This window comes from Atta cephalotes (genome assembly GCF_000143395.1).
Source record: "Atta cephalotes unplaced genomic scaffold scaffold00015, whole genome shotgun sequence".
Taxonomy (NCBI): Eukaryota; Metazoa; Arthropoda; class Insecta; order Hymenoptera; family Formicidae; genus Atta; species Atta cephalotes.
Window position 1 is genome coordinate 4688063 of NW_012130079.1, and position 13124 is coordinate 4701186.

The 13124-nt window shown below is 35.4% G+C and overlaps 2 protein-coding genes across 2 annotated transcripts in view; one reads left to right on the plus strand and one right to left on the minus strand.

Moving 5' to 3' along the window:
- The window catches only part of LOC105618097 (neural cell adhesion molecule 2), a 79741-nt gene extending 70237 nt beyond the window's left edge, over positions 1–9504 (plus strand). The window contains exons 8-13 of the mRNA XM_012199637.1: positions 97–256; positions 2017–2310; positions 4958–5266; positions 7096–7422; positions 8315–8505; positions 9226–9504. Of these exons, the coding sequence (XP_012055027.1) occupies positions 97–256; positions 2017–2310; positions 4958–5266; positions 7096–7422; positions 8315–8505; positions 9226–9504 (1560 nt within the window). The remainder of the gene's footprint in view (positions 1–96; positions 257–2016; positions 2311–4957; positions 5267–7095; positions 7423–8314; positions 8506–9225) is intronic.
- Positions 9505–12576: 3072 nt separating this feature from the next.
- Positions 12577–13124, minus strand: part of LOC105618163 — a 2958-nt gene continuing 2410 nt past the window's right edge. The window contains exon 4 of the mRNA XM_012199704.1: positions 12577–12668. Coding sequence (XP_012055094.1) covers positions 12577–12668 — 92 coding nt within the window. The remainder of the gene's footprint in view (positions 12669–13124) is intronic.

Here is a 13124-nt window from a genome sequence, read left to right on the forward strand (position 1 = left end):
CACACGCACACACGCACACACACAAAGTAATTCTCACCCCCAACGTAGCCCATTTAATGTAACAGCGAGTGACGTCAATCGTCGTGTTTCTTTCAGGGCAAGGCACTCCATCACAATATCACGCAAGGCATCATAATCAGCAATCAGAGTTTGGTGCTGCAGGGAGTTGATCGTAAAAGCGCTGGCAATTACACGTGCGTGGGATACAATACTGAGGGTGACGGCGAAAGCTCGCCCTTTTATTTGAACGTGATGTGTACGTATTCTTACATTTACGTTAATAGTACTATAGAATATTGAATAGGATAGACACCGCGGAGAATTTATTTATCAGAATATAAATTAAATAGTATAAATTAAATTAGGAATTGTTTTAAAGATTGATTATTTAATAGATGATAACGAAATGATTATTTAGTACGAAGTAATAAATAGAAGCATAAAAGCCAAATTGAATTTAAGTGCTAAATAATGTTTATATGATGTTAATAATAACAGATATCTATCACTTTACAGCTGTGTGTTTACAACTTTTTATTTAATCTTTATATTTTTTTATATATAATTATTTATTATTTAATATTTTTTCTAACCAACTTTAATGCTTTTACAGTTAACACAAAATAAAAAACATTAATCAGAAGTATTTCAGTACAGGGTGATTCATTTTAATCTTAATAGACAAATATTTCGAAAATATTTGTTCAAAAAACATACCAAACAAATATAATGAAACATATAGACATTAATACTTTATCGATTTTAATCTATTATTCGGATTACTAAAATCCTAAGTACTTGACTAAATCCTCTTGATGTAACTAAGTAATAATTCGAGTTATTTATCATATTTCAACATACGCTGAAATATGATTGTTAATGCTTATCGATTTTATTCAGATTATTACAGTACTAAATACTGTACTGAATTTTCTGGATATAGCTACATTCATAATTCGGATTATTTATCGCACTAAGAATGCGAATAATAACGAAACGATGGTACGAAGATTCTCAAATGTGTTCGATCAATTTCAATTAATAATGAATTATAATGAGTAAAGATTCGGTACTCGCGTAAATTTCCGCTGTGAAATTTTAATTCCTGGCTTATATACGTACATCTATACGTCCCTCGCGGATTGCGTGTACAATATTATCAGGATACCCAGCTGTTTATTCGTTTGCGTGCAGATTATCGGATGCGATATCGAAATATTTTGCAATAGTTTTGTTAATCAATATTTGAATTTATTTGAAAGCTTCGTCAGATGGGTATACGAAACGCAAAGCGTATTATTGTGAAGCTCGCATATATTTAATATAGAAATTCCCAGTTAAAAATTACAATAAGCGCATTATTAATACTTTATTCAGCAGCTGTAAAAGAAGATAATAAAAAGATAAAGCTGATTTGGAGAATGTCTAATTTGATTAATAATAAAATTACTTAATACTGAAAATTAAACTGTCTGGCCAATTATTTAAAAAATAATATTGAAGTGAATTTTGAGGTGGATTTAAAAATTCTGATTTTATTTTAGCTCTGTTATTATTATTGCGGAATTATTTAGCATTGGAATTAAAATATGCAAATTAAACTTTATTCATTTAAATAGACAGTAACTTCTCACATCTAAAAAATTATAAGAAATACTTTAAAAATACAATTTGTGTCTGAATTATCAAGATAGTAAAAATTTTTTAATTTTGAAATAATATTTTTAATAAGAAAATGTTAAGCCAGATTTCTTAAGAAATCTTTCTAATAATGGAAACTAAGATATCTCAAGAACAATGATATCTCGATAATTGTGCATCCTGTTTATAATCGAATAATAATTTTCTTTATTAGATCTTCACAAGAAACTTAAAATAGATCACAAAATATCGGTAAATCATTCCCAGCGAATTTAATATAGCATAAGAAATTCACGAGTCTTACAAGACGAAGTATCCTTCGTATCCTTTGCGCCCCAATTATTTATCGATGACATTCGACGTTTGTTTCCGCAGTCGCTCCTACATGCAAGCCGAATCAGACGAAGGTCCACGGTGTAGCGAAACAGGAGAAGGCGAATATATCCTGCCAAGTGGATGCAAATCCGCCGGAAGTGCAATTCAAGTGGACCTTTAATAACTCCGCCGAGAGTATCGACGTTGCGGCCGGCCATATCGCGCGAGCTGGCACATCCTCCATCGTCTCATACACACCAATGACGGAATTAGATTACGGCACGTTACTCTGCTGGGCCAGCAATCACATCGGGCAACAACAAGTGCCCTGTGTATATCACATTATACCGGCGGGTAAGGGATCTCTGCATTCATATCATATTTCGCGAAAACGCGAAGCGACGTATCTGCTGATACGCAGAGTGAATTTTCGATTTAAACCAGAAGATTGATCACCACAACGAGTTTACGTGATGTGACGTAACAAAATTATGCAAATTGCAAACAATTTTTTTTATTAAAAAAAAATCGATAGATACAATATTTCTCGTACTAATTCAATCTGATCCTTTTTTAATTTATGATTGTCCCCTTGGCGAGAACGAAAATGAATAGATAGAAAATGGAAAGAAATCCCTTTTTCAGAAAGAACAATATGATAGGAACCAATGGATGATAATTTTAAAACCTTTCCTCCATATTTTGCATATTAAAAATTTAATACTTGTACAAAATGAGTTTCTATCCTACGCTTAATTAGCCTACAATTTCATAAATTAGTGAAACTAATAACAATAAAGTTAACAGTTTTAATCCTTTGGGATTTAAATCTTTCGGGAATTGTAACTGTTATGTTAATTTAGAATTTGGATTTTATTCATGGTTTCTAAAGTCTCACATTTGCATAATTAAATAACTAATTTGAATCTTAATATAAAATTGGACAGACGCAATTTTTTTGTGTGTAAATTGTTTTAATAAAATCATCCAATTATGAGAAACTTCGTTCGGCTTCGAGTTATAATTAGTTCCAATTAGTATTGTTATAATAGCGACGTGAATCAGATAACATGATAATGAAGTCGCGAATTATCTCTGAACATCAAAAGTCTTTGAAATGTAGATAAAACTTAAGAAACATTATTACTTTCTCTCTCTCTCTCTTCTCCTCTCCTCCCTTCTCTCTCTTCTCTCTCTCTCTCTCTCTCTCTCTCTCTCTTTCTCTGCATTTACAGCGTGATAGCGCAAAAGATATCTGTTTCTTTCAATTTTTCTTTCAATTATCAAACAAATCATTACAATAAATGAACTTGATATTGTTGTTTTTTATATTTCAATTCAACTTAAAAAAATCTAATGTAAGCCCAATGGATCCAATGCAATGGGCATCCCCGTTATTCTCATATCAGCCACGTTTCCGCCACGTATCGATACTCAAGTTACCAATTAATTGCGATTCACGGATCCTACTATCGAATTGCGTTACAAAGAAAACGCGTGTACGCGTATACAAGAATAAGCGTATTCCGGACAGAGGAAAACAGCTCTCGTACCATGCGCCGCAAAAAAAAAAACCAATCCAACGGTGGGCGAATAAAACGGGGACACCGCGAGAGACGGTAGCAGGTGTCTGATGCGCGCTATGATTTTTCAGCAACCATAAACGTAAAAACAACTCGGGCATATTCCTGCTTATTTTCCTTTCTTTATTCCCCTTTCTTTTTCTTGTCCCTTCACGACGCAATATGCCGTTATCGTTTCGTTTGCGCCCTTTTAACCGGCTTTTACGAGCTGCGAAGTATACCGTCGGCTAATGCCTTTATGGAAAAAAAAGCCAGACAATCGTATATCTTTACAGCCGACTCGGTTACAAGTGGCTTGTATGCACCAGCGCACCATGCGCCGGATTTACAGGGTAACTATCACGCCCTGATTCGCGAATCTACCGCACGCGAAACGATACGTTTCACAATGTCTACCCCCTTTTGCGCCGTCTGTATAAAACTATACATCATTTTGACGCGAGAAAAGAACGCATTGAAAGTTGGAGTAAACTGCAGAAACTGCTGACGCTAAAGAGTTACCGCTGTACTTATGTAATTAGTTTCGCTTAAAATTCAGCGCACTTTAATATAGCGCAAAAAATAGAAATAAACAAACTTCGGGAAACTACAGGGAAGTTATTACGCAATTTTTTTATGTTCGTACTGTGTTTTTCATTCATATTTTTCATTTGTAATTTTTCGATTCCGAATATATCTATATATGAGGTATTTTAGAGCTGCACGATTCGGGAGAGAAAAAAAGTTATCCCATTTTTCTAAACTATAGAAAAATGTAGCTTTTATATTGAACATTAACTATTTTTAATAAAAGGCGACAAGTCAATTTTTTACGAAATATAAAATTGAAAGGTGAATAGAAAAAATTGTCTTACATTTTTTATTTAATCTCAACGCAAAATTGTTAACAATCGAAAAATTTTTCCTGTTGTTGGCATACAAAATGAAAATATTTCAATATTACATCGTTAATTCATTTATTTCTACGATTCGCTTGGCCAATGCCGAATGGAGACAAGCAAATATAATATTTTAATCTAAACCTGTCAAAGCTTCGACAATATTGTTTTAACAGTTATTTAAAACATTGAAAGAGATTCCAATAGTTATTTTTAAAAAAAATTGATATATAAAGCGTCAGTATCATCAATATTTTAAATTTTTATCGCTACGTATAATTTGATTTCATACCTTTTTAACATCAATGATCATTTTTTTCACCATTCTATTTTCTCTCTTATTATCCGTCTTACCTAATAATTCCGACGCGCAAAATTTCATCGATTATCAAAAGGGCGCACTTGGAGAGAATCTGAAAGAAAAAATTACCCCGCGATATTATCGTGGCTTTGTGACTATTACGAGCTGTTACGAGCGCGTGAATAGTCTGTCGTGCACGCAGTGCATTTTAAAACGCAGGCGAACCTTATCCGTGACAGGCCGACCAGACATGGTTCACAATTGCACGACCTCGAACACGTCGACCAACTCGTTTTCCGTGCGATGCACGGAGGGCTTCAACGGCGGTTTGCCGCAATCCTTTCTGCTGGAGGTGCGCGAGAGCAACAGCCAGGAGTTGCGTGCCAATCTGACGTCGCCGGTGCCGCGCTTCAGCGTCACTCACTTGGAGTCCGGCGCCCTTTATCAGGCCTGCATTTACGCCTACAACGACAAGGGTCGTAGCGAGGCAATGGTGGTGCAGGCCGGCACTTTAAGGCTACCGGAAAAACAACTGACGTCCGAGTCAGGTGAGAATATTCCCTTATTTTTTTCTGGAAACCGAGACCAGCGATCACGCTATTTTTACGCTGATATTATTCTCTCGCTAAGAATTGAATTACTTGACAAAATATTTGACGAGAAATATGCGCATACAAATGTATTATGATAGAAAGGTATGTTCCAATACATGTAGCCTTGTATATTAAAGTAAATTGATACTCGTTCAATATTTCAAAAATTCCTGTTATACTGTGTAACGTTAACAACTTCAAAGTTTTCGATATCTTTTGAACAAGTACTTCGGTACTCGATTTGCTTGAAAGTTGCGAGAAAGTATTGACTCAAGAACCTTCACATCGTAATGTATATATGATTTTCACATCTTTTTGCTTGCAATACAAAATTTTCTTTATCGTGAAAAATCACACGACACTACATCGGAAAAAACAATTCGAAACAAAGTCCATATTTCTGGCAAATAAAATTATAAAACTCAATTGATTTGAAAATTACAATTAATCGACAAGAGATATCGTTTTATATACTGAGAAAAAAAAGTTTCATATTTGTGACTATACTTGCATGAAATAATTATAATTAGGAGCTCCATTTTTACTACTGCTACAATATTAGTAATAATAGCCTTAATTCTCTTAAACATGCAAAATTACTATAAAAATTAGATAATTTCAAATATTAATAATATAATAAAATATTAAAGTATAAATGTGGGTAAAATAAACATTTTCATTTAGTAAATACAATCGCAATTATAGTGAATATAATTATTTTCTTAAATTCTTTACTATTTGTATGTATAGAAATAATAATTAAAATTCTCAACTTTTATGCGTTATAGCGTGTTTCTCTTTTTATGGCGCGGTATTCATGCACGTTCGATGTTATACGCCATATATTAATCCCAAAAGGCTACATGAGATTTAGATAATTACGGAAAAATTCACGTCGATGAAGCAGTGCGAGCGAAAAGCCGCTGCCAATTGGTCGAATTGATGAAAAGTTATCGACTCAATATTAATTCGTCGGACGAGCCGTGTAAAAAGCTCCCAGCGCTTTTATGATCCGACGCGAAAAATCGGGTCAGGAATTGGCAATTTAATACTACCAGACGGATAATTTTCCCGTTGTTTGTCTGATGCGATTGTTATCATAATTTTTAATTTGTCCACCATCAATGTCCGTGCTTTATGTATATCTCTATTAAAATAAAATGCGGCTATATTTAGGCCATTACTCGTTGCATTTCGGGATTTGCAAACAAGTCAAGCGTGACACTTACGCCACATACTTTTTGTATTTTTATGAAAGCCAGATCTGTTGCGTTATTAACATTTTGTGTAACATATTATTGTATCGTGTAATTCGTTAAAAATCCGAACGCCACGTATAAATTTTAAAAAATGCTTAAAAGGATTTAACATTTAGTACATACGATTGTGTCATTCGTGTCTTGTATATTTCTTTTCTTCGAGAAACTAGTATCAGTAATTAGTTATAACATTTGTATATAATTTTTTTAAATAAAAAAAACAATATTACAAATATTTTCTAAAGGTGTAAATAAAAGTATATATAAGATAATTAAAGTATATATAAGAATTATTTAATAATTCTTATATTTGTTAAAGTAATGAAAATTAACCTAGACACAAATAACTCATCGTAAAAAAACCGGAAAATCATCATATGTACTAAGGATCTTAAAGAGAATGTCATTTGTGTTTGAAATATATGTAACTGAAAGCTGTTTAAAATAATTACATGATAATATCATATCGATTTTATGTTCGATATCGATCACTTTTCATTTTCAATTCTTCAATGGGCATTGCAGAACGACCGAGACAACATGACACTTTGACACCAATGCTGAGCGTGACAATCGGCGTTGTGATGGCCCTCATTATCGTCGCGGTTATAGTAATGGTCGTCTTACGGATTCAGCACACACACGTAGAGGAGCAGAACAAGTCGCAGATGGAGGATCACGCGAAGCAGACGAAGGCTGTTCCCATACAGAGGGAACTACGATTCCGAGAGGGATGCAGTTTACTCGCGGACGAGAAACATCCCAGCAGCCCGTTCAGAAAGCTGGAAACCAGCGGCGATCTCAGTGAAAGCGACGAGAAAAATCCTGACATTATTCCACAACAAATTACTGGTTCGTATTTTCGCAATTTCTGTATTAATTCTAAAATTGGTAAAACTACAAAAATGTGCTAAAAATCATATTACAACGAAAACTTAAAAAAAATTAACAAAAATCGAAAATATATATCTTTGTTTTTTTATAATTTTTCTTAAAAAAATAAATCTCTAAATAAATAAATAAAAATAATAAATCTCTAAAAATAAAAATCTGTATACATATATATATATATATATATATATATTAAATTAAAAAAGTAAGCGATTTGTGTAAATTATAAATTATAAATTATAAAGTATCTCATTGGTAAAATCAGAAATTTGGCCACAAGCGAAATTTTTTAAAAATCAAATATGAAACGAATTATATTAATTAATTATATTAATTAATAATATTAATTTTTATTTAAATTTTTACATTGTAAAAATTATTATTTAAATATATAATTCGTTTTAAAATATAGAAAATGTTTTATTTAAAATTATATTAATACAAGAAAATAATATGAAAAATAATGAGAGAATTTATTTTTTTTATATTTAAGGGGGGGGAAGTTTCTTAAATTAAAAAATATTTTTGAAATAATCAGAGTTGTGATTAAGCATTTTAAAAATATTTAATATATATATAACATTTTCCCCTATATAAATATTTTTGAAAACTTGAAGTCTTCATTTTTTTAAATATTTATAGCATATACTCCATAGTCCCTCCCTCTCTCCCCCCGTGGATTTGCTAGCATTCCACAGCACATTTTCTTCAAGATTGAAAGAAAATCTCGTCGAGTGTGCTTCCATTTATTTTACGTAGTTGTTTCGGAAATTTTCTCGTTCGTGTTTATACGGTCGTAAAACTCCGTGGCGAAATTTGGTAGTTGTAAAATTGTCGTGAAATTTTTCCGTAGGTGATGAGCCGTCGGAATATTTAAGGAAGAGACGTCTGGTATCAACGATCGAGACGTCACCATCAAGAAGCCTTCTAGAGCACTCAACGGTAACTTCTATCAGTGGACACAGCAGTTACGTCGGATATTGCACGATCCGCAATGGTATGCCACTGCATGAGTTCTCCAATTTGTCAACAAAGCACAAAAGCGTGAGTTCTATTAAAGATTTAATAATATAAATGTCGTACAAATATCTCGTGTAGATATTTAACGAAATAACAAAATAGCTTACATCGATAACAATTGAGTATTGTGTAATTAAAAGGATGATTGCATAATTCAGAATTAAATTAAATAATAAATGACATTTTCGATTGATACGTAAAAAGTACAATTAAATAAAAAAATAACTGTAGCTTAGCTGGATCTTAGTGCTTAATTTCGATATGAATTCATAGATATTCTGTTTTATAAACTGTGTGTCGATTTAATTTTCTTGAAATGCAATTTAAAACACAAATTACAAATTAAATTTACAAGTAACTTGATGTTACTGTAGATACTAAACATTTTTAAAAATACTAAAGAATTTAATTTGTGATATTATCCCTCCCCCCCCCCCAATTTAAAATCGTATCTGGTATTTCAACACCGAAAGTGTTATATTTCAATATCATAAATGAAAATATCGTGCAGTTTATAGATATTTATATAAATTCACAACGAAATATTAGCATTAAACCTGACTAAAATCGAATAAGACATTTTCTATTTAGTTAAATAATTAAATTGAATATCAATGAGATACAATGATAATGTCCTGCGATTCTCTCTCTCTTAAACAATTACATAACTTTATATGACTATATTAATTCATCTATAGAGATATATCTTCGAAATCTATGAAAATCATGAATGACACGTTTCAGTTTCAGCCGATGGTGGGTGACGTCTATGAGAGCGGTATGTGTACCCTACCTAGGCAACATTGGCCCAGCCAGAGCGTTCAATCGATGTCGATGACAATGAGTCCTCCGATATTGTACGCCGGTCTGGGCGTCGTCACCAGGACCTGTCCGAGCGGCACGCTACCGACGAAAGACTGTGAGACACGAGTGCCCGGTCAGTGTTGTCCAGCAATCCAGACACAGAAGGATGCGACGATAGGCACGCCAGTGGTGATGGCCAAGAGGGAGAGCTCTGTGTGACCCTACACCCACCACGGGGCCTGCACCTGCAGCGTGAGCGAGTTGCTGTGAATCACACCGTTGTCAATCGCGAGATAGCCGTGGATCCTGGATGACATGAGCGTCCAGGAAATGTTCGGGAGATGTCTACAGGTCACGCGAAAATTGGAACGTCTTTTAGAAACGAAGCTTCAATTTAAATTCCGAAAGACGTTTGGACAATCGTTATTTAGATCTGAAAATTGAGATGTCTCCTTTGAACGATTTGTAGAGGGATGTTTTCTTTTACCAAATGTGGAATGTCCCTCCGACGTCGCTTATGTCGTCCGGAACGCTTGGGCGAGCCGGTTTGAGTTCGACAGATTTATGTTTCCACTCCACAAATGTCTACTATTTGCGTCTCTCTGTTGAATCAAGTGCCCTTTTTACACTGAAAAACGACGAATATCCCGACCGGCTGATCTGCCGGCTTCTCTCATCCCGTGTGCGTAGCCTCGTGATCGAGCCCCGGTGGAACCAAGACGGGCACCTTATATGGTAGAGAGAGAGTGAGTTTACGAAAATGTGCGTGTGCGCAAGCTCACCAGCTTGCCGCACATACTTCTGTACATACCTCGAGACACGGAAGATATTTTGTACGAGACGCGTATATTAACGATTTATTCCCACTTTTACTATGAACACAACACTGTACAATTTGTCTAGTCGATGTAAGTATAAATATGTATATGCGTTAAAGTCGTCGGGGAGGCGTCAGATCAGAATAACGTACACTGAGGGGGATGATCATCATCGTCGCGTCACGCGGGTCACGCCGCACGCGCGATATAATTATTTATAACGTTGACAATGCGTAAATGCGAAATAGCGGGACTCTCGCGGGTACGGAAGAGAGAATGGGAGGGGGAGAGGAGGGGAAGAGGCGAAGTTGTCAGAGACATATCGTTTGTAGTATCTCCATCCGCGGGAATCGAGTATGAGACGAGGCGTACGAAGAGCAGCGAAGTAATGAGACGAAGAAAGAGAAAAGAATGATTGAAGAAGAAAAAATAAAATAAATCCCCGTTGCGCTTTCTCAGTCTGCAGGATTCTGGATTTCATCGTAATATTAAGCATCTCTTGTACAATGTATAAAGTAACGACTTCCTTCGAAGTAAATGTACCGAGTATGATGAACATTGTTTTTTCAAAGTCTTGAATCTTACTCTATATAGAGAGATGGCCCCCAATTAAAAAAAAAAAAGTGTGGTACAGTAATTGCGATAGCATTTCTAACTTACTGCCTGTTTCGACGCTTGTGAATCTCGTTGGTAACTTCATTTGGCAGAGGTTTCCCGATCTCTCTGTATCATATAGCTTTAAAATGAAAAAAAGAAGAAGAGAAATGAAGGTTCATCGAAGGGCGCCTCGTCATATCCTCCGTATGATACAGGGATAATCTCATCGTTGATTAGAGCGGCCCGAGTCGCGTCTCTGGGTACCAGGCTGCTAATTCGCGAAAAGTAAGGTGAAAATTGACCATGTAGCCTTTCCCTTGATATCGAGCAGTCGATTACTGGGCGGTGCATTTCAGCTATATATTATTACGTGAGACGCGCATCAGAAGTCTCTCCTTTTCGCGCGAAGTGATAATACCTCGTATTTTGCTTCGATCTGTACAGATTGATTTTTCGCATATAGGATTTATGCTCCAAGCACGCGACGATCCTTCTGCGACTGCAAGGACTCACGGAAGGACTGAGAGTCAGAATGCCCTTCATACAGCGTGAGAAGAAGAGAGAGATCTTTCGATGTTCACGTATTATATCTAAATAAGATCGTCGTGTATCTAATCGTTCTAGAATTCGATAACATAATCGTAATTAATCCGATGATAAATGATCGCAAATTTTTTCTGATGTTACAGTGTGTTTTTACGCTCTCTACGAAGCAGCAATATCGATCTAGTTTAAAAAAACTAGAACAGGAACACGAGACGAAACTCTTTCAAACGTCTCGAGAGCGTGAAAGTTAATTTAACTTTCTTCATTGTTCTTTTTACATTTTAATTATTAAGCATTAAATAATTTTCCGTCTCTTTATAAGCGAATTTTATCTACAAACGATTTCTGTCTCTTTTGACGCGGCCAAGTCACCAAAAGCCAAAAGTTTCGTTGAAGCAGCACGGTATTTGTCTACCAGATCGAAACTTCGCGTAAATTGACTATAAAGGGAATGTAGGTTGTGACTGTTTGCAGTCGCGTCGTCGTTGCAGTCTGTTATACGTGCTTGCAAATGAATATGCATAGGAGACGGTTCTCATATACGGACGAAGCATTCACGTTTCCGTTCGCCGTGGGAAACGACAAGTGATTATCGGGGATACTTAGCGAATTATTCGATGTGTAAGGAATGTAGAAAACGGCGAAGATTTTATGAGTCGTAAAAAGCTATCACGAGAATTTCTAGGGCAAACACGTTGTTTTCTCAATCGCTTAGACGTTACGTTAACGCGTCGCTCCCGTGAAGATCTATTAACATTAAAAAAAAAAATGAGACGAATCGTTGATTATTATTATTACTGCCATTAATGGAATTGATGTCGGAACATTGTGAGCGTATGTTGTCGAAGAGAATTTTTAGTAATCGTTGATACGCAATTGATACGCGCGTTCCTCCACCTCCTCCCTCCCCTCCTCCCCCTCCCCTTGTTATAACTTTTGCACATACATAGAGATTGTAGCCGTATACAATGTAAAAGAACGTTGCAACAAAGAGATTCTGCGATTCGACGACGGGGAAATGTCACAGAAACGAAAAACGTACAATAAAACCTGGATCCAAACTGCCAAAGTTTTCTATACTTCATTCGTATGTATCATTATATACGCCCACTATACTATGAAAAAAAAGTATGAACTTTTTAATAAATAATAAATAGATTTTTTTCTAACAAAAGACACACAATTGTCTGAGAAAATATATTTATTAATTCCATTTTATCGATACGTTTAATTAAATTCGAGAAAACATTAAGAGGAAAAAAAGAAAGAAAGAAGATAAGTCATTTTTCCGCATCTTGCTTGCGAGACAGTTGGTTTCCAGGGCACATTTCTACTTTTCGCTGTTCCGGTGATCCGGAACCTTTCGGCCATCGAATGCGTCGCGAGGCATAATATCGCAAGGCGGTGGCCAGACATTATTATCTGCAAAACGATTAAATGATATTTGTCAGCCAGCACTGGAAGATTAACGTGAGTGTCGATGTTCAATCGCGCATGAATCGTACAGTTAATCCTCAGTGAAAACATGATCGACGTCGATCGCACTCGTTTCAGTGTAACTTAAGTATCGATCGAAAAATGAGACATGTTAAGGGGACATTGTTTTTTTTGTTAATTTTTTTTAAAGGTAAGAATGCATTTTGCTGCACTGTTCCGTATGCGTCACTGCCTGTATATCGTAATAATGAGACCGGATCTGACCAGCCGCCGCTTGCGCAAGACAACATTGAAGTTTGTATATGTACTTAGTTTAGGACTATCTCCGCCATACACACAACACACACACGCACACACATGCACGCACATACACACACACACACACACACACACACACACACACACACACACACACACACACACATACATACACACACACAC